The following is an 18,629-nucleotide window of genomic DNA, read 5'->3' on the forward strand; positions in this document are numbered from 1 at the left end:
TACATACAGAATGGTCTGGATTGTCTCCACAGTCCTTTTTCCCCTCCAGATATTTTATTTGGTATAACTATAAACTCAGAGAAAAGTTGTAAGTATAAAAGTAATACAAAAAGACCCCGTATACTCTTTCTCTAGATTCACCTATTGGTAACACTTTATTCCATTTGCTTTATCACTTATTTTCTTTCTCTCTGTCTATTACATGTATGTGTATACTTACGTTTGAGGGTCATACATATACTATGGCCCTTTTTCCTTAAACCTAAGCATTTCTTAAGAATAAAGATATTCTACAGTTATCACCTTTAGTGAATTTAACCTTGGCATAATACTTTACTCTGCCATTCCCATTCTCATTTTGTCAGTTGACCTCAATAATGTCTCCTTTCTAGTACAGGATCCACTTAAGGATCAGGTGTTTCATTGAGTAGTTATGTCAAATGCAGAGGAGTTTTAAAAAGTCTTTTGTTCCAAGGAATATCAGGATTGAATTGAACTAAGAGGGATGACACTTTTAAGGGATCAGCATATTTCTATTTCAATTTCTTTATACCGTGGGGAGAAAAAAATCAAACCAATTGGCCCAGTTTTGTGTGTAAAATTTGATTTCTGAAATTGTAGTACAGTAGCCAAGACATTTACAGTGATGAACAAGATACTTTGGGTATCTTTAAATGGCATTTTTTTGTGGTTGTTGTTATAGTTTGAAGTAGCTCTAGATCACACAAAACATTATTTGAAGGTGGAAAAAAAAGATATTCCTGGATAAAGCAAAAGCCATGCAAATATTTTGATCTGTTGCTAAGTGCAGGCTAGATGCACTGCATGAAGGAGAGAGAATTCTCTAGCAGCAGAGCACATTCTCGTCTCTGCCTTTGATATCAATTGTGGCAGTGGTTTACATTCAGAACTTTCCTTGGAAAATTACCTTGAATTTTTTAAAAATCAACTTTATTGAGGTATAGTTTGGGTGAAATAAACATTTCTGATGTTCTTCACCCATTATTAAAGATCCAGGTTTCCCACTGCACTGTTTCACTTCATCGTAGGAAGATGATTCTTAGCATTCCTTGTGCAAAACTGGTGCAAACAGATTTACTTAATTTCTTTTATCTGAATATGGCTTTATTTTTTGACACTGACTCTTGAAGGATATTTTTGGGGATGTAGAATTTTGTTTGCAGATTTTTTCCTTTTAGTCCTTTAGAGATGTCCCAGTCTTTTGCTCTTGATGCTTTCTGATGAGTAGTCTGTGATTAAACATTAATCCTCAGTAGGTGATTTGTCATTTTTTCTCTAGCTGCTTTCAAGTTTTCTCTTTATTTTTGGTTTTTAACAGTGTGGCTAGGAAGTACCTAAGCATGGTTTTCTTTGAATCTGTCCTATTTGACATATTCTGAATTTCTTGAATTTATAAATTGATGCCTTCACCAAATTTGGGAAATTTTAATCATTATTACATCAAATATTTCCTTCCTCATTATTTCTCTTTCTCTCCTTGTGACAGTTCCATTCTTTGCATATCAGACACTTTCACATTGTTCAGAGATCTCTCAGGCTCTGTTAATTTTTTCAATCTTTTCCCCCCTTTTCTTCTTCACACTGGATAATTTCTAGTATCTATTTTCAAATCACTGACTTCTTTTCATCATCTCCATTATGCAATGTAGCCTAGTCAATAAATTTTTAAAAAATATTTTTTCAGATAAAAATTTCTATTTTTAAATATTTTTCCTCTCAAAAAAGGAAAAGTCATAAATACTTCTTATTTCTATACTAAGATGCCTCTATTTTTGTTTATTGTGAGCACATTTTCATTTGTATCATTGAGCATTATTGTAATAGCTGTTTTTGGCTAATAGTCTAAGCATCTAGATCATCTCAGGTGTGGCTTCAGCTCTTGAAAATTGATCTCATTTTCCTGGTTCTTCATATATTAAGTAACAGTTTGACTCATGAACAAAAACTAACTTTTCTTTTTCTTTTGAATTATTTCAAAAAATAGTTTGTTTTTCTGAAGTTATTTGTTTAGAGAGAGTTCCTTCTAATGGAATTTGTCTGTTGGGAGATCCTACAACATGCAGGAAAATATACATACATCCCTTGAATTACTATTTCAATGACTATTTGAATGACTATTGAATTACTTTTGGACCATCTGTGATATCAAGTAATTGCATTCAATTCATAGGAAGAAAAATACAATGAAAGGACAAGGAATGAATTATGAAAGAGCATCTTTTAACTTTGCTTTTAATATTTTCAAGGCCTGTGAGTGTCCACTTGTGCTGTTTCTTCTTTATGCACTGTTTCCTGAAGGACACAGGCCCCATTGCCTAAAAATGTTACAAAAACTGTATGCATAGTAAATGTTCTGGTTACATATTCTCTTATTTTAAAATGACTTTTGTAATTGAGATAGTTTTATAGATCCATCTCAGATTCCTATTAACCCCTTTCAGAAAATTTTCTGTAAACTTTTCCTAGTTGTATGGAGCAGTTTCTCAATGTATGGTCTGATAGAGAGCTATTATAAGTATCTACTCACTGGCAGAGTTGTGAATAGAACATAAACTTCTAACATTTCCAGTCTCATTTCCTAGATTCATTGGTTTTATTTGTCTTAACAGATTGCAACAATGGAAGTCTTAGTTAATCATGATGCCTGACAAAGAAAATACAGACTAAATAGTAGTTTTTAAAAAAAGTGTCTTTCATAGCCAGTTCTTATCTGATTTTACTGAAACCGACTATGTAATTACAAAGGAACTAAGCCATACTATACAAACACAACTCAGTAAGAGAGGAAAGTATCTAGTGCCTTCCTTTAATACTATCCCCCTCCCACCATTTTGGAAATAGCCTTATGGAGCTGAGGGTCACCCAAGTGCCCTCTTGGAATTCTCAGTTTTTCTCTTCCTTGCTTCAGCTGCTGTATTTTGTATGCCACAAATTCTTGGAGGGAAATATATGTTTTACTGACATGTTTCCTACTAGCTTCATGTTACATAAAAAAAATGAAAATATAATTAAGGGTTCGTGTTCTACACGTGCTTTACTTTGTCATTACCTGAAAACAAGCTTTACCTTTGGAGTATGGATAATAATTTGACAATTATTTGGTCACATGCTTTAAATCTAAAAAAAATTTGTAGCAATTTTTCTTATTTATTTTTTACAGTCCGTAACTATAACAGTGACAAATTCCGACACGGCAAATGACACTATCAACATGTTACTAACAATGCTGGGAATAACCGTAAGTTGCCTATAAACTATTTTTAGTTTACGAACCAACTTTGACTTTTGAGATTTGTGTCTGTGTGTGTGTATGTGTATGTGTGTGTTGTGCACCTCCCATCATAAGACAGCTGATTATTGTAGATAACAGTCATATTTTGTCCTTCCAACTTTAGAAATTGAAGGCAGCAAAGCTATAGTATTAGCTTATACATGAGTGCTATCTTATATTCCCATTTTAAATTTTCTGAAAATTCAAAGTCATAGCCTAAAATTGGGCTATAATTTTAGAGTGCTAATAACAACATGCAGTTTATTGTATATATTTTAAATACAGACAATAACAATGTTTCTAAATTTCTTTTTTTTTGTTTCTAAATTTCTAAATATTTCCTCCTCTATTGGACTCTTTTCTGTGTTTTCAATTCTGATACGTCCCCATCCCTATTGACCCTAGTTATCACACAAGGAAGAACTCAATCTGTTTAATGAATCCTAAATTACATGTTCTGTTGTACCTTTTGACATAAAGACTACATGGCTACAAGCTACCTCTGTTTGATGCAGATCCTGAGGATGAAGCAGCTCATACTCTTTAGGAACTGGTAAAGACAAAGACAAGTTCTGAATAAGACCATGGATCTGGGGCATTTGTACATAGCACTTTCATCTTGTTTGGGTTTTAACTGTCTGTTCTTTACCTTTTGATGGTGCTCGTGTGAGTTGCTGATATCTTTTTATGAAAGAGAAATATATTTGAGGATGAGGTTTTATAAGGGAAAAAAGAGGGACAGTGATAGATGGAGAGAACCAAAGGGAGCACTTGGAAAGCACAGCTTCTTATCCAAAATCCTCTGTAAATGTGACGTGACATAATCATAAGATTGTTTGTAAATTCTATCTGACCCAATGGTATAATAAAGCCCTTTAAAACTTCAGAGCAACTGGAATTTGGCAGAAGAGATCAATGATTTCTGTACAAACAACATTTAATAATACATCCAAAATAAAATTGAATTTATATGTACTGACTAAAGCACATCTCTACATACATTTCTAACCTGTATGATATATAAACCCTAAGTAAGAATTAAATCCTGGAAAAGAGAGTGAGTGGTTTGAGGGATGAAGGTGGGGAGATTGATTAATGATTTAACTCATTTTATTTCACGTTTGTGATTTTCTTTGCTTAAAGTGATCAATGTCACTAGGCAAAGAATTTCTATTTTAATGAAGAACTGGGGTTATTTGGCTTTATGTATACCTGATTTAAAGGATTCCAGCATGGCATTTCCAAACCCTACCCTACCTTATTAGCTCTTACTTCTTATTTGCAACACAATCTTGAGCAGATTTAGCTGTGTGTGTGTGTGTGTGTGTGTGTGTGTGTGTATCTGTGTCTGTGCCCATCCATACCTGTGACATTCCTTCATAAGGTGAAGGCCATGATTTTTAGTCAAGAGTCAAGGGCACATGGTAACTATTACCAATAATTCTATTTCAAACATTTTTTGTTTTAGTCTCCTGGAAGACTCTTTAAAATAGTTCAGCAATCTTTATAATTTAGAATTGTTTGTTTCAAACAATTGGGATTTCCAGTATTACTGGGCAATAATTCTGCTGGGAGTAATCGTTTTCTGCATCTGACATGTTGTCTAGAGTCCTCATCCTTTCTCTCCCTAAAGTGGGGTTTGCCTGCCCCAAAGCCAGTGGATGACTTCCCTCCACGATCTCCTCAAGGTCTCTTGGGCATTTGTCTCCTTTTGTTCAGGGCTGCTGAGCTATTGATGCCTCTCAAGTTACTTTGCTCAGGATTAGTCATAGCAGAGTATATGGCTCTCTGGACAACATGCATCTCTGGGCAGAGACATTTGGAGACAAAAGCCAACACTATCCAAGGAGTCTAGAGACAGCAGAAGAGAGGACTCTGAGATGAGACTTTTACTCCGTAGTAAAGGGACACAAATCTCATTTCTTATGCCATGGATCACCCACAAAGTGAGGGGCTGGCTGTACTATGGTTTCCCGGTCTTTATCAAAAATTACAAGAATCTGGGACAGTCTATTGGAAGTTGTGAGGGGAACTAGTTAACAAGTACTATAGCTACCTCCATGGACCAAATGCCATTTATCCTGGCCCCAATTCTTCTTTTTGGAAACACAGATATGCTAAGGAAATGTGTTCTTCAAGTACTGTGAAAGATTTGTTTTGACACCTAGTTCTTTTTGTTTCCAAGGGCTCTGAGAAAGACTTCCAGCTGTGGGTGAGTTCTGGCAAGGAAAAACTTCCACTAACTGGTAAGTGTCAGGGAAAATCTAAGATGGGATTGATTAGGTTCAAAATTGTAACTCAAAGTTTCAAAGTAATGGTTGTTCTTTCTTAAGCTTCAAAATCCTTAAAAGTGAAAATCACATGTTATATTCCCTCACATGTTTATTAAATAATTACCAGGTACTGTTTCCCAGGCATTGATAACATCTCTTCATTCAGCAGCTATGATTTAGTGAGGGAGAGAAATGTAAATTTTTGTTTCTACTTCTTGTTACCTGACAAACAGAGCTGTCTTGAAAAAGTGTGATTATTTACTATTTACTTACTTATTTACTCACTTAGGTATGAAAGCAAAATGGATGGGAATTTTTTTCCCATACATTTATTTTTCATATTTCAATCTTGAATTCTAGTTCCTAACTACTAAGAAGCCTCTATTTTGTGAGAATCCTCTAAAATCCAGTTATGTCCCTGAATCTGGTTACAGATATGTATTTAACACCCCTGCCCTGTGCCCACTTTTCTCTGCATCATAAAGAAAATGAGATAATCACATTTAAACTCCTCTAGTCTTCACTGATGAAATCGCCTGCACTTTGCTGTTTCTCAGGTTTTTTCCATCACTGATCTTAAGGTTATTGATAAACAGATTGCACCTCTTCTAAAATAGTTATTAGCACAAGTTCTCTGAAAAAAAATCTTTGGATTAGCAAAATTGTTTAGTGTTTCCAGTAATGGAAGGATTTTAAAAAAAGAAAAAGAAGACAGGGTCGGTAGCAGACCTTGAAGTATAGTAATAGATGGTAATGGTGACAATAATCTCTTCTAGAAATCTTAAAGCATTCCTTCTTACATGAAATTCTTTATCCTTGGGCAGCCCGGGTGGCTCAGTGGTTTAGCACCGCCTTCAGCCCAAGGCCGGATCCTGGAGACCCGGGATCGAGTCCCACATCGGGCTCCCTGCATTGAGCCTGCTTCTCCCTCTGCCTGTGTCTCTGCCTCTCTCTCTCCCTCTCTGTGTGTCTGTCATGAATTAAAAAAAAAAGAAATTCTTTATCCTTTTAATAAACCTGTGAAGCTATAACTCTTTTTCAAATAATCTGGAAATCTAAACAACCAATTTCCTTTTTTAAAAAAAACAACCAATTTCTTTCTGCAAAATATATATTCCCAGTCTTAGACTATAGAGTCACAAAGCTCATCACTGAGATCAAAATCCCCCAGTACCACTTCCTGTTTTGAATTAATGTTGATATCTTTGTAAAAGTTGGACAGGGGCAGCCCTGGTGGCTCAGCGGTTCAGCACTGCCTTGAGCCCAGGGTGTGATCCTGGAGAGCTGGGATCGACTCCCACATTGGGCTCCCTGCATGGAGCCTGCTTCTCCCTCTGCCTGTGTCTCTGCCTCTTTCTCTCTCTCTGTTTCTCATGAATAAATAAATAAAATCTAAAAAAAATGGTTAGCAGTAAAAAGGAAAAAAGCTAAATACTTATATATGTTTTAATAAAGTGCATTAATTTAGATAAAAATGATGTAGATGATAACTTTTTAGACTTTGAATAGCTTCACACACGAACGCAGCTCTAAGGAATCTGAAGAGCCTGTTGTTCATGATGATCCATTACAGCATTCAAAATGCATTTTTTAAACATACTCTCAATTCTCAATTGTGGATTAGCTCCTGGTTATCTTGGTTTGGTTGTATTGCTGTCATAGAAGCTTCTTTTTCCTTAATGGAGGGAAGTCCCTGTGATTCTTGTGAACATTGCATTTATGACGGATGAAAAGAACAGCAAAAGCTCCTTTAGGTACATTCAATAATAAATCTGAAATGACAGAATGAGAATTTTCATTCTATTCTTAAAAAATGAAATCCATATCATTGCATAGGGTCTTTGAGAATTCTCTAGAGAGGAAAAACAATTTAAAGCATAAAAGAGCAAAACAAATCACTTGGCAGGCAATTCTGGATGGCTGTGGGTGTGGTTTTCTATTCTCTAACCATCGTTTTACAGTTTGCTTCTGGGTTTCCCACTCTGCACACCCTTCCTTCTGATCATTGCCTGGCAGGACACCCATAGAGGGAGGGCAGCAGTGGGAGGGAACCATAAAGCATAAGGGCAACACATCCCACTACTCTCGAGTAGCTCTGGCTGGAGAATTGACAAAAGGAAATGAAAAAAAAATCTGTTCGACTGACATTCTGTTGGAGAGAATAGTGAAGATAGCAATTCTTTATATATATACTCCAAATATTTAAAAATTTATTAACCAAAAAATAAAAATAAAAAATAAATAAAAAATAAAAAATATTAACCACCAATGCTTATTAATATATTCACTCTGATAAGTTTGTGTGTGGACAAGCATTTCAAAGAATGAATGTAAGGCTCGACGGTGTCAAGTAATTTGCCTAAGATGTATAGATCTAGTTAGTGTCAAGGCACAAACTAGAAAAACTTAAACATTCTCAGAAACACAGAAAAAGTCAGCATTGTTTAATGCACTCATGAATATATGTATTTCATGTAACATGCTTTAAATTGTTTTCTCTTCTTAAAATCTTTCCCTTGGGCACACGCTTTCTGTAAGGTGTTCCCACAAGGGTGCATATGATGCTCACTCAGGAGGCACAGCCTTCTTTATCTAGAAGTCCCAGAAAAATACCAACATATACAAATAGGGTGATGCTTACACTCGTGGTAAGGTAGGTTTGATGACAGCCATCACCATCAGCCTAAATATTCAGGTTTCTTTCCATACAGGACATGAACATCCCTATGGAATTAAAATGAGCCATCTTCCATCTACTAAACTGCTGCCAAAGGAAGCAGAGGACTCCGTCTCTCCTTCCCCTACTCAGGAGTCCCTCCTTCTGGAGCAGAAGATCACAGACATGCAAATCCATTTCATACTGAAGCCCAGGCACCCAGCCCAGAACAAGCAAGGGAGAGGTGAGCCACTTGCCTTTCTTCAAGTGCCTTCCCTTGGCTCATGTCTCCATGCTTAAACACAATTCAGACACACAGTTTATTCTTTCTGGGTGAGCTTATTGTCATCAATGAGGAGGAACAGTATAGGAAAGAATGCAAACACTACCAAAAATCAAGCTTAGAAAAATTCAAAAGTCTGACATCAAGACCCAACTCATTTCTATGAAGGTTGTTTTCTTGTTTTAAATCTTTTGGGAAGACCATTAACTCCTGTCTTTCTCTATATCCCCAGAGCACTTTCAAGGCTGCCCTGAGCCATGCCTTGTGCTGAGTAGTATATCATATATTTAGTTTAACGAGTTGTAGGCAGCATCATTTATGTTAAAGTTGAGCAAACTGAAGCTTTAAAATGCTAAGCTTCCTCAGTGGCAGGACCAGGATGCTTCTGGTGCAGGGCTGGCACCCACATGAGTGGAGGTGGTGATGCACTCACTACATCCCAGAAAAGCCAAGTGGCCGAGTGTTCAAGGTTATTTGGTGAAATGTTCCTCATTTGTTTATCCTTCGACAACTTGGCTCATCTGCTGACTCTTAAAGAAATCAGTTATTTAAGCAATGTTAAGGTATCTTCAAAGGGAAACATTCACAGCTGAGCACTAGAAACTTTGAACTCAGCTTCTCACTGCTGGTCACCTTTTCTTTGGAAAGCTCTTCCTTCATAGGGAATGTTGAGTAATTAAAAATCATCTCTGGAAACTGGTGCATATGCATTCATAACCTCTATAAATGCATTCATAACCTCTCATTGTTTTGCTTTTCTATGATTTCTTTCAAGCCTTGTACTTGTGTGTAGGTGTATATTTACATATATGTTTGAGTGTGTGTGTGAGGAAGTGTGTTTCCACACTTCATTGTGGTTTAGTCTCTTTTCAGTAAATGTTCAACCTATTTAACCGAAAACATCATCTCTGGGTGGGTTGGTGGGGTATGACAAGAAAACACAGCCACCAGAGGGCCAGCATGTAATGACAACATCCCAAGGACCCTGACTGCAGCAAGTCATCCTTGAAGATGGCCCAGAGCAGAGGAACATAGAAGTAGGGCTCAGGCAGATTGTGTCCTGAGAAGCAGATCCTTTGGATGGTAGAACTTGAGCACTCAGAAAGCCAAAGAGGAAATCTGAGGCTGAGGGGAGACTGGCTGTGAAAGCAGAGGATTACCACACTCAGCCTGATTTGCATACCAAATCCTTCTAGCTTTTAAAATCAGATCTGACACCTGAACCCACTGTTCACTCCAGTAGAAAACACATCTACAGGTTCAGTGCCTCCTGATGCAGTGTAACCGGCAGTAACTGATGGCACAGGAAATACTGACCTTCAATCTGATCAAGTCCCAAAGTTTAACCATCAGTCTGAAGGATATGGGTAAGAACTTATCAACACCATGAGGATGCTGTTAGCCAACATCAGAACGAGGAGAGTTCTACAAATAAATGACTCAGTTTCCCTCTTCTAGCCACTACAATGAACACACTGTATAATGGCAATGGTGAAAATAAGGCTAAGTGAATTAAAATACACTAATCTCCCTTCTTCCTTAGATTCAGGCCAGAAGACCATGAAAAGCACTGTTTTCAGAGACTGGGCCTTTTGGTGGCGCGCTGGCACTTGCCAGAAAAACCACTGCAGAGTTGCACCATCTGCAAAACCACGACAACTCTTTGGGGTTTCCCTCACAGGTATCTGTGATAAGGACAACTTGCCCTTCCCAATACTGGTAGGTCTCAGTTTGGTCTTTTATTACCTTCCTGAGGAGAGGGACCTTGGAGAGGCCAAGTGTTCTCATGCAAACCAACCCTTAAATGGAGAAATCATTAGACAGACCCTGGCTTTGGCTGAGAAGCTTTGCTAGTGTCATTTGATTTACCTACTGCAGAGTCATTTGGCCAATACAACAGAACGACGTTTTGTCCATTCCACTTGTTTCCACAGAGACCCATGTAGGCCTGTTCAGATCAGTCAAAATGGACTCTGTGTGCATGAATCATCTTCACATTCTGCTATTGTCTTCCTGAACTCACAGTAGTCGCAGGTCTCCTTCAACTGAGTCTACTTAATCTAACAACTGAAAATATCTTACCTAAGCATAAAGTCTCATCCTGAGGCATATATGAATCTGCTAATTCTAAAAGAGCATGTTAAATGACAGCCACAGCGTTTGGCCTGTGTTATCTCAAATCAGTGCACTGAATTTTCAGTGTGGAAATTTACTGAGTACCCAGTACCTCTGCAACCCTGCACTAGATTTGGGAATGTTATCCTAGGTGTGAAAAAATTTACCATGTTAGTTACATGCTTGCTACTACCCCAGTCCTTGCATCACAGCCATTTTAGGGGGTAGCTGGAACTATTATCCTCCACACTTTACAAATGAATTAGCTTTCAATATAGTTCGCATGTGCCCCAGGTCACACAAATGATCAGAATGATAATAGGTTTCCGATCCCTTGGTCTATCAGACTCCAGCCCTTATTATCTTTCTATACTGCAGGGAGAGAACATGAAGATAGAGCAAAAGACAGTGAAAGACTCATGAAAGAAATGTAATCAGATAATAAGAAGAGAGCATTTGAGGTTTTGTTTTTTTTTTTTTTAAAGAGGAAGGGAAATAGAGATAGTAGGAATGGAGGATACAAACACTTAAAGAGGAATCAACAAATGGGAAATGAGTATGGCAAAAAGATTTGAAAACATGGGGAAGGGCATCTATGTAAGAGAATAAGGAGCCAAAACTGGTAAAGTAGGAGACAGGCGAGGATTCCACAAAGGCCTAGAAACACAGAAGTTTGATTTAAAAGGGTAAATTCAATGAAAAAATCTGATTTAAATAAGTGATTACAAAGTTTCAGTGTATGTAAGGTGGATTTTGGGTAAAACTATAGAGAGACATTGACTAAAGAATCTAAATTGACTTTAGTCTTCCAGCTCTAAAACCGTAAACCATCCGATAGCCTAGCTCTTTCAAAAAGGAAGCAAGCTTTTGCTCTGGGCTTGGGATATGAAATGCCATATACTCTTCTTTTTTTCCTACAGGATATGCTTTCCGTGATCAATCGGAAAGGACCACTCCTGGAAGGCATCTTCAGAAAACCAGCCTGTATAAATTCATGCAGAAACCTAAAAGAGAAACTAAATTCTGGGGACAGAGTTAACTGTTACAGCAAATCTGTTCATGTGGTAGCATGTGTTTTAAAGGTGGGGAAAGTTCTAGCTTTACCACACATGGGTAACTGAAGCTGTGATTGGTGTCTTTCATTACGATTGCCCAGGAACCAACATAGGCATAACTGATTAAGAACTTGTCAAACTGGAAAACACTTCATGAAATCAAATTTAAGGAAGCTACTGTAGGAGTTAAAAGCCCCATAAATTAGAAATACTTTCTGTTATCACCATGAACAGCCTACCTGAGGACTCCATGCAAAATACTAATACTAATATGACTACTAGTAATAATAATAAATTTCAAAGTATACACTGACACATACATAATATTTACCAAAGCAAACATCTGCTTTTGATGACATCCTCACCACGCTCCTAATGAAGGCAGTTTCCAAAAGAAAAATCATATGAAAAATTTGAGAATAGGTAGGGAATTTCACAATAGTAAGCAAATGTTTACTTTATGAGGAATACAAAAAGGCTCAGTGAGGTGACCAATCATTCTTAACCATCACTGTCTCCTGTTTCTTGATGTCTTTTACTTTATAACTCATGAAGGAAGGATTTTGCCATTTGTGTCTCCTTTCACCACATCCTCGGCATCCTTTAGTTAATATTTGTGATGTCTAGCCCACCATCCAAGGTTATAATGACATGTTAACCAGCTCTTGCTACATGCCAGTTTGGATAAATCGAACTTTTGGAGTAGGTGCAACAGACAAAAGTAGTTTGGAATTCTGGAAAGTCAAGAGATCGATTCAAGAACTAGATTAATTTGGAAATTATACAGCTACATCACAGATATCCTGTTCTATTGCTAAACCGTAATGGAGAAAGATGTGAGAACTAGAATAGAGAATTTAATCCATCTACCTTGGCACTTGCTAACAGTTATCAACAAAACTAAGTTAAGGCAGTAATGATGACACTCTTAGAATCAAGGTCATATTTGGTCCTTCCTTGTCACATTTGGTCTTTTCTTGTCCCCCATTTCTTTTCTTTTAATTTTTTTTATTATTATTTATGATAGTCACAGAGAGAAAGAGAGAGGCAGAGACATAGGCAGAGCTTGTCCCCCATTTCTGTTCAACTATATGAAAGATACCAATAGTCCCTGACCACTACTACATTGGACTACAGTAAAACACACCAGTAAATATATATATAGGCATCAAGAGACAGGGGAAAGAATGATGATACATTAGGTACTCAAATAGCATGATAAGTGTTGCCCTCTTGAAGGTGCACACATACAATTGATGTTTCTAGCAAGACTTAGTAGGATCCTTTCTCTTTCCGTGTTATAGGCACAGACTAGGAAGATGGTGACCACGTGTGCATAGAGTTCTTAGGCATTTCTGAAGCTTTCCCTACCTAAAGTTGACTAATCTTTGTGGAGAATCAGACTCTGCAACCTTGGCCTGAATAGTATCATGTCAAACTCTCTGGAGAATTGGCCTACACTAGAAATGAATACATCCTCAGGACCATCATGAGTTTGCCATTAGACTCTCTACTTTTGTACAGTACAGGAAAGGAAGAATGAAGCGATTATGAGAGTAGCTTTTGTAATAGTTTGCAGAAAAGCACACAAAAGTGCCATATGATAGAAGGGAGCTTTGTCCTCATTTACACTGAAGCCTAGGCTCTGCTTAGATGCTTTCATTTTTGTTGGAGAAAATCCACACACCTGCTTTTCACGTGCAAGTCAATAGAGAATCAGAGCAGAGTTCCATGTGGGTCACAGTTTGGGTATCTATGACGTAAGTAGAGACTGAACTGAAGTTTGCAACTGTTTTCTCTGTAATATTTCCAATATCTATATTGCATATGTGAGTGTGTCTGTGTGTATTTTTCTTTTATCCACATAAGGATTTTCTTGAAAATATCGAAGGAAGTTTACTTTCATCCAAACTCTATGAAAAATGGCTTGGTGTTCTTAACGAAGTGACTGAGAAGGAAAAAATAAATGCAGCCCAGAGGTAATGATGCAATAATTACTCTACTCTGGTCATGGCTCAGAATACAGCCAATATACTATTAGGAAAATATTGGCTTCCTTCTTGCCACTTTGACCACTAAAATAACATTCAATGCCAAATAGTTTCGATTCTTCTCACCAATGGAGGCCAGTTTCAGAATACAAGCATGCCTTATGGCTATTATTGTACTTCTCCTGAACTTATTAACATTGACTCCTTAGTCACTGTACAACTTCTGAATATATGAAACTGGTACACAAAGTCAGTGGCCTGAGAGATGCCAGTGCATCAACAGCCAGTGGCATAACCTAAAGTTTGTCGAACATTTAACCAGAGAGGGTTAGCTCAGAAATTGAATTTGGTAAAACACTTTTGTGTACGTTCATGCCTGGAACTCTGCTACAGCAGGTTGCATACTAGATCTAGAAAGATGTTCTCTGCTTTCCGTCTCTATACTTCCAACTGCTAAGTGCAATGACTTGCCTTATTCAAAAGTGCATCTTTCTGACTTTAGGCTTCTAACACAGCTGCCAAAAGCGAATGTTGTTCTCTTGCGATACCTTTTCGGTGTGTTATACAACATTGAGCAACAATCCTCATCCAATCAGATGACAGCTTATGATTTATCAGTGTGTATAGCCCCAAGCATTCTTTGTCCACTTAATTCCTGCAGCTTGGAATTGGAAGACAACTTCATTAAAAAGGTAGAGAGATCTCTCATATGTGTCCCCTGGGGTTTAGAATCCATGCTTTGAATCTGAAATGTGTAGTAGTAATTGCGAAGGATCAGTTCTGAAAAGTGCACATCTTCATAGGCTTTCTTGGAATGGCAGAGTTTGCTATCCTTCTCTGGTGGAATATGGGAAGGGGTGTTGTTAAAGTGGGAAACGCAGAGCAGTTGAGTCGCTTCTTTCCCATCCAGGAGATTCAATACTAGACTGACTAAACAAAAGAGAGAGAAGAGTGATATAATATGATAGAAAAGACCTGGGCTCTGGAGTTTGACAAGGCAAGGTTCAACTCTCAGCCTGATCCTGGAGGGGGGAGCTTGTAACCTTGGGCAAAGCCATGGTTTCCTCATAACACAATGGTAACAAGACCCAGCTCCTGTGGTCGTTACTGGCACATCCTAGGTGGCTCGGGCACTATGAGCACCCATGGCTCCAAACACATTGGCTTTGCTCTGAAAGTTGTGGCTCATTTAGAAAAATACTTGGCTACTCTTTTGCCTCTGTTACATCAGACAGAAACTAGTGAGATATTCCAGAACATCCTAATGAAGCCACAGATGCCTAATAAGATGACAGCTTTTCCCCAAGCTCATGCCGAGAGCCAGCATTAAGCAAAGCAAGACATGAGAAGGGACTGTGGTTAGACAGACAGACATGATTTCCCCCAGCCCTGTGAGTTTTTACTCAAAAAAAAAAGAAAAGAAAAGAAAAGAAAACATCAAAAAAAAAAATCCACAAGAATATCCACTTTCCAAAAACTATTCTTCCCTATTTAAGAAATGGATTTCATAGGACTTTGTCTATGCTTTTTACATTTTAATCAGTTATGATACTAAGTTACAATCCAATATTTTCTGGAAGCAAAATTTTACAAAATACATAAACTTTTAGAAGGTACATTACTTTGAAAACTATCCTAGTTTTAAAGATGTAACCTTTGGTATCACAATGTTAGGTATTAAATTAGGCAACAAATTAGGACTTTAGTCCACTGACTAGTAATATTTTAAAATCTGTACCCAAAGTACAACAAAAAGTATTACTCTTTCTTATTTTATTAGAGAACTTGGGTTTCTATATATTTTTATCAACTCTGAATTTTTCATAGAAGTCTTTCACATTTTTGGTTAGATCCAAGGTCTATAAACAAAATGTGACTTCTAACTCTTCCATATGAAAAAGAGCACCCCATTGTGTTCTTTTTGCATTACAGGCTTCTCTTGTACAGTTTTTGATCGAAAATTGCCTCAAGATATTTGGAGAAGACATCACTTCTCTCTTGGGAGAGAATTCAAAGAGTTGTCATAACAATGAGAAGGCTGCAGGTACTGTGAATAGTTTAATAGGCTTAGGGAGACATGGACAGCAAGGTTCCCAAGGGTCATGGCAGATACTTAGCCCTGTTCTGGAGCCCAGAGCATCCCCAGGGCAATGATTCCCAGCTGCTCCTTCTTCTGAAGACTGGCTAGCAGGTCAAGGGAGGTTTCACACTGTTGGAGACCCAAGAAAGCATAGAAACTTCCAGATGTTTCTGGCAGTATTAGGAGATAGCATGGTATGATACAGTGTTTGGGAATTTTTTTTAACACAATTTTAAATGGATCCCACATCTATATTATATGATATATGTAGTTAAACGTATAATGCATAAGTATTAATTTCTACTTATAATATATAAATGTGCTCTGGTTGAAACCAGAGCATGCGACTTTTATTCCTGCTCCATCCTCTTTTTGATCAGTGGCTCTTGAGGCACCACAGGATTCCAGTGCTCTTTAAAATGAGTTGAAAGGAACCAGCATCATTGAGAGAAAAGGACTTGACTTGATGTCAATCATCTCTCCAGAGTACAAACTCCAGTGCCCCCATTTATCAGATATACAACCTTTGGCCAATTACTAGCTTGGTATCACTCTATTCATGCCTAAAATGCTGGATAAAAGTAATGTCTAAATCTTAGAAATGTTGTCAAGATTCAATAAGATAAGGGATGTAAAAACATTTCTAAAAAGCAAATATTAGAACTAGGAGAAGTTCCCCTGAGACTAGTGCGAGTATTATTTGAGCCTAGCTAATCACAGCTCACTGGCAACACCCCATTTTTTGTAAAACAGAGTTTAGATTCAGAACCTGGAGACACACATCATCAATCCCTCCATACTTTTGACATGTCTTCGTTTTACGACATATACCTCATTGTGTTGAGGGAAGCCTTTGGACAATCCGTGTCATCAGGAATTAAGATGAGTCTAGTGCCATGTCTGAGAATATGCTGGTGCAAGACAAGTGTTTGTTTTTCATGTCCTCAGTGACAGAAAAACAAACTGTTGAATCCAAGCCAGTGAGAGTGATAGTGATTTCCAAAAGAGCACAACTGCAGAATGCTACCAAGTCCCCATGTGGTCCATCCACCTACATGTCTACAGTTTAGTAAGTTACTGAAGACTGGAATCTCCATAATGACCCTTGACACTTCCTCTTTATCTGTTTTTCCAATGAATGAGAAATGAACCCCTTCCAAGACCCAGCTATTTCCATTTAAAGTTTTTTCCTTGGTCCCATATATTCATATTGAGGAAATCTTCCCACAAATTATCTCCTCTATCTTCAATGCCTATCATATCCTATGACATACCTTTTGAATTGTATTGTACTGTGTTGTATACTTTTATATGGATAATAAAAATCATTCCATAACTCAGTAGTTTACACAACCATTGCTTTGGTTATGATTCACATAACACTTCAGTGGAGACTCATCTGTGCAGTTCTGGTCTCAGACTGGATGTGAAAGCAGAGGATTTCCAAACTCAGCCTGATTTGGATACCAAATCCTTCTAGCTTTTAAAATCAGATCTGACAGCTGAACCCACTGTTCACTCCAGTAGAAAACAAACATCTACAGGTTCAGTGCCTCCTGTTGCATTGCAAAGACAGTAACTGATGGCACAGGAAATACTGACTTTCAATCTGATCAAGTCCCAAGGTTTAACCATCAGTGTGAAGGATATGGGCAAGAACTCAACAATGCCATGAGGATGCTGTTAGCCAACATCAGAACATGGAGAGTTCTACACAACAAATGACTCAGTTTCCCTCTTCTAGCCCTGCAATGAACACACTGTATAATGGTAATGGTGAAAATAAGGCTAAGTGAATTAAAACACACTAATCTCCCTTCTTCCTTAGATTCAGTCCAGAACACCTTGAAAAGCACTTCTTTTAGAGACTCGGCCTTTTGCCAGCGCATTGGCACTTCCCAGTACAACCAGTGCACAGCTCTACTGTCTGCAAAACCAGGACAGCTCTTTGGAGTTTCCCTTACGGATATCTTTGATAAGGACATCATGCCCTTACCAATACTGGTAGGTCTCAGTTAGGTCTTTTATTGCCTTCCTGAGGAGAGGGACCTCGGAGAGGCCAAGTGTTCTCATGCAGACCAACCCTCAAGTGGAGAAATCATTAGACAGTCCCTGGCTTTGGCTGAGAAGCTTTGCTAGTGTCATTTGATTTACCTACTGGAAAGTCATTTGGCCAATACAACAGAACGACGTTTTGTCCATTCCACTTGTTTCCACAGAGACCCATGTAGGCCTTGTTCAGATCAGTCAAAATGGACTCTGTGTGCATGAATCATCTTCACATTCTGCTATTGTCTTCCTGAACTCACAGTAGTCTCAGGTCTCCTTCAACTGAGTCTACTTAATCTAACAACTGAAAATATCTTACCTAAGCATAAAGACTCATCCTGAGGCATATATGAATCTGCTAATTCTAAAAGAACACGTTAACATGACAGCCACAGAGTTTGGCCTGTGTTATCTCAAATCAGTGTAATGAATTGTCAGTGTGGAAATTTACTGAGTACCCAGTACCTCTGCAACCCTGCACTAGATTTGGGAATGTTATCCTAGGTGTGAAGAAATTAACCACGTTAGTTACATGCTTGCTACTTCCCCAGTCCTTGCATCACAGCAATTTTAGGGGAAGCTGGAACTATCATCCTCCACACTTTACAAATGAATTTGAAGCTTTCAGTACAGTTCGCATTTGCCCCAGGTCACACAATAGATCAGAAGCATAATAATAGGTTTCCGATCCCTTGGTCTATCAGACTCCAGCCCTTATTATCTTTCTACACTGCAGGGAGAGAACATGAAGATAGAGCAAAAGACAGTGAAGGACTCATGAAGGAAATGTAATCAGATAATAAGAAGAGAGCATTTGAGGTTTTGTTTTTTTTTT

The 18,629-nt window shown here is 37.9% G+C and overlaps 1 protein-coding gene across 15 annotated transcripts in view; it reads left to right on the forward strand.

Moving 5' to 3' along the window:
- LOC140611775 (uncharacterized) overlaps positions 1-18,629 on the forward strand; it is a 121,684-nt gene that overhangs the window by 42,832 nt on the left and 60,223 nt on the right. For all 15 annotated transcript variants that reach the window (XR_012012982.1, XR_012012981.1, XM_072788662.1 and 12 more), the window contains 9 exons: positions 3,182-3,259; positions 5,478-5,538; positions 8,277-8,465; positions 10,048-10,223; positions 11,540-11,701; positions 13,544-13,653; positions 14,168-14,357; positions 15,598-15,709; positions 17,574-17,749. Coding sequence is in view for 13 of the 15 variants with exons in the window: in XM_072788662.1 (XP_072644763.1) it covers positions 3,182-3,259; positions 5,478-5,538; positions 8,277-8,465; positions 10,048-10,223; positions 11,540-11,701; positions 13,544-13,653; positions 14,168-14,357; positions 15,598-15,709; positions 17,574-17,749 (1,254 nt within the window). In the remaining 2 variants the exon portion in view is untranslated. The remainder of the gene's footprint in view (positions 1-3,181; positions 3,260-5,477; positions 5,539-8,276; positions 8,466-10,047; positions 10,224-11,539; positions 11,702-13,543; positions 13,654-14,167; positions 14,358-15,597; positions 15,710-17,573; positions 17,750-18,629) is intronic.

This window comes from Canis lupus, chromosome 20 (genome assembly GCF_048164855.1).
Source record: "Canis lupus baileyi chromosome 20, mCanLup2.hap1, whole genome shotgun sequence".
NCBI classification, from domain to species: Eukaryota; Metazoa; Chordata; class Mammalia; order Carnivora; family Canidae; genus Canis; species Canis lupus.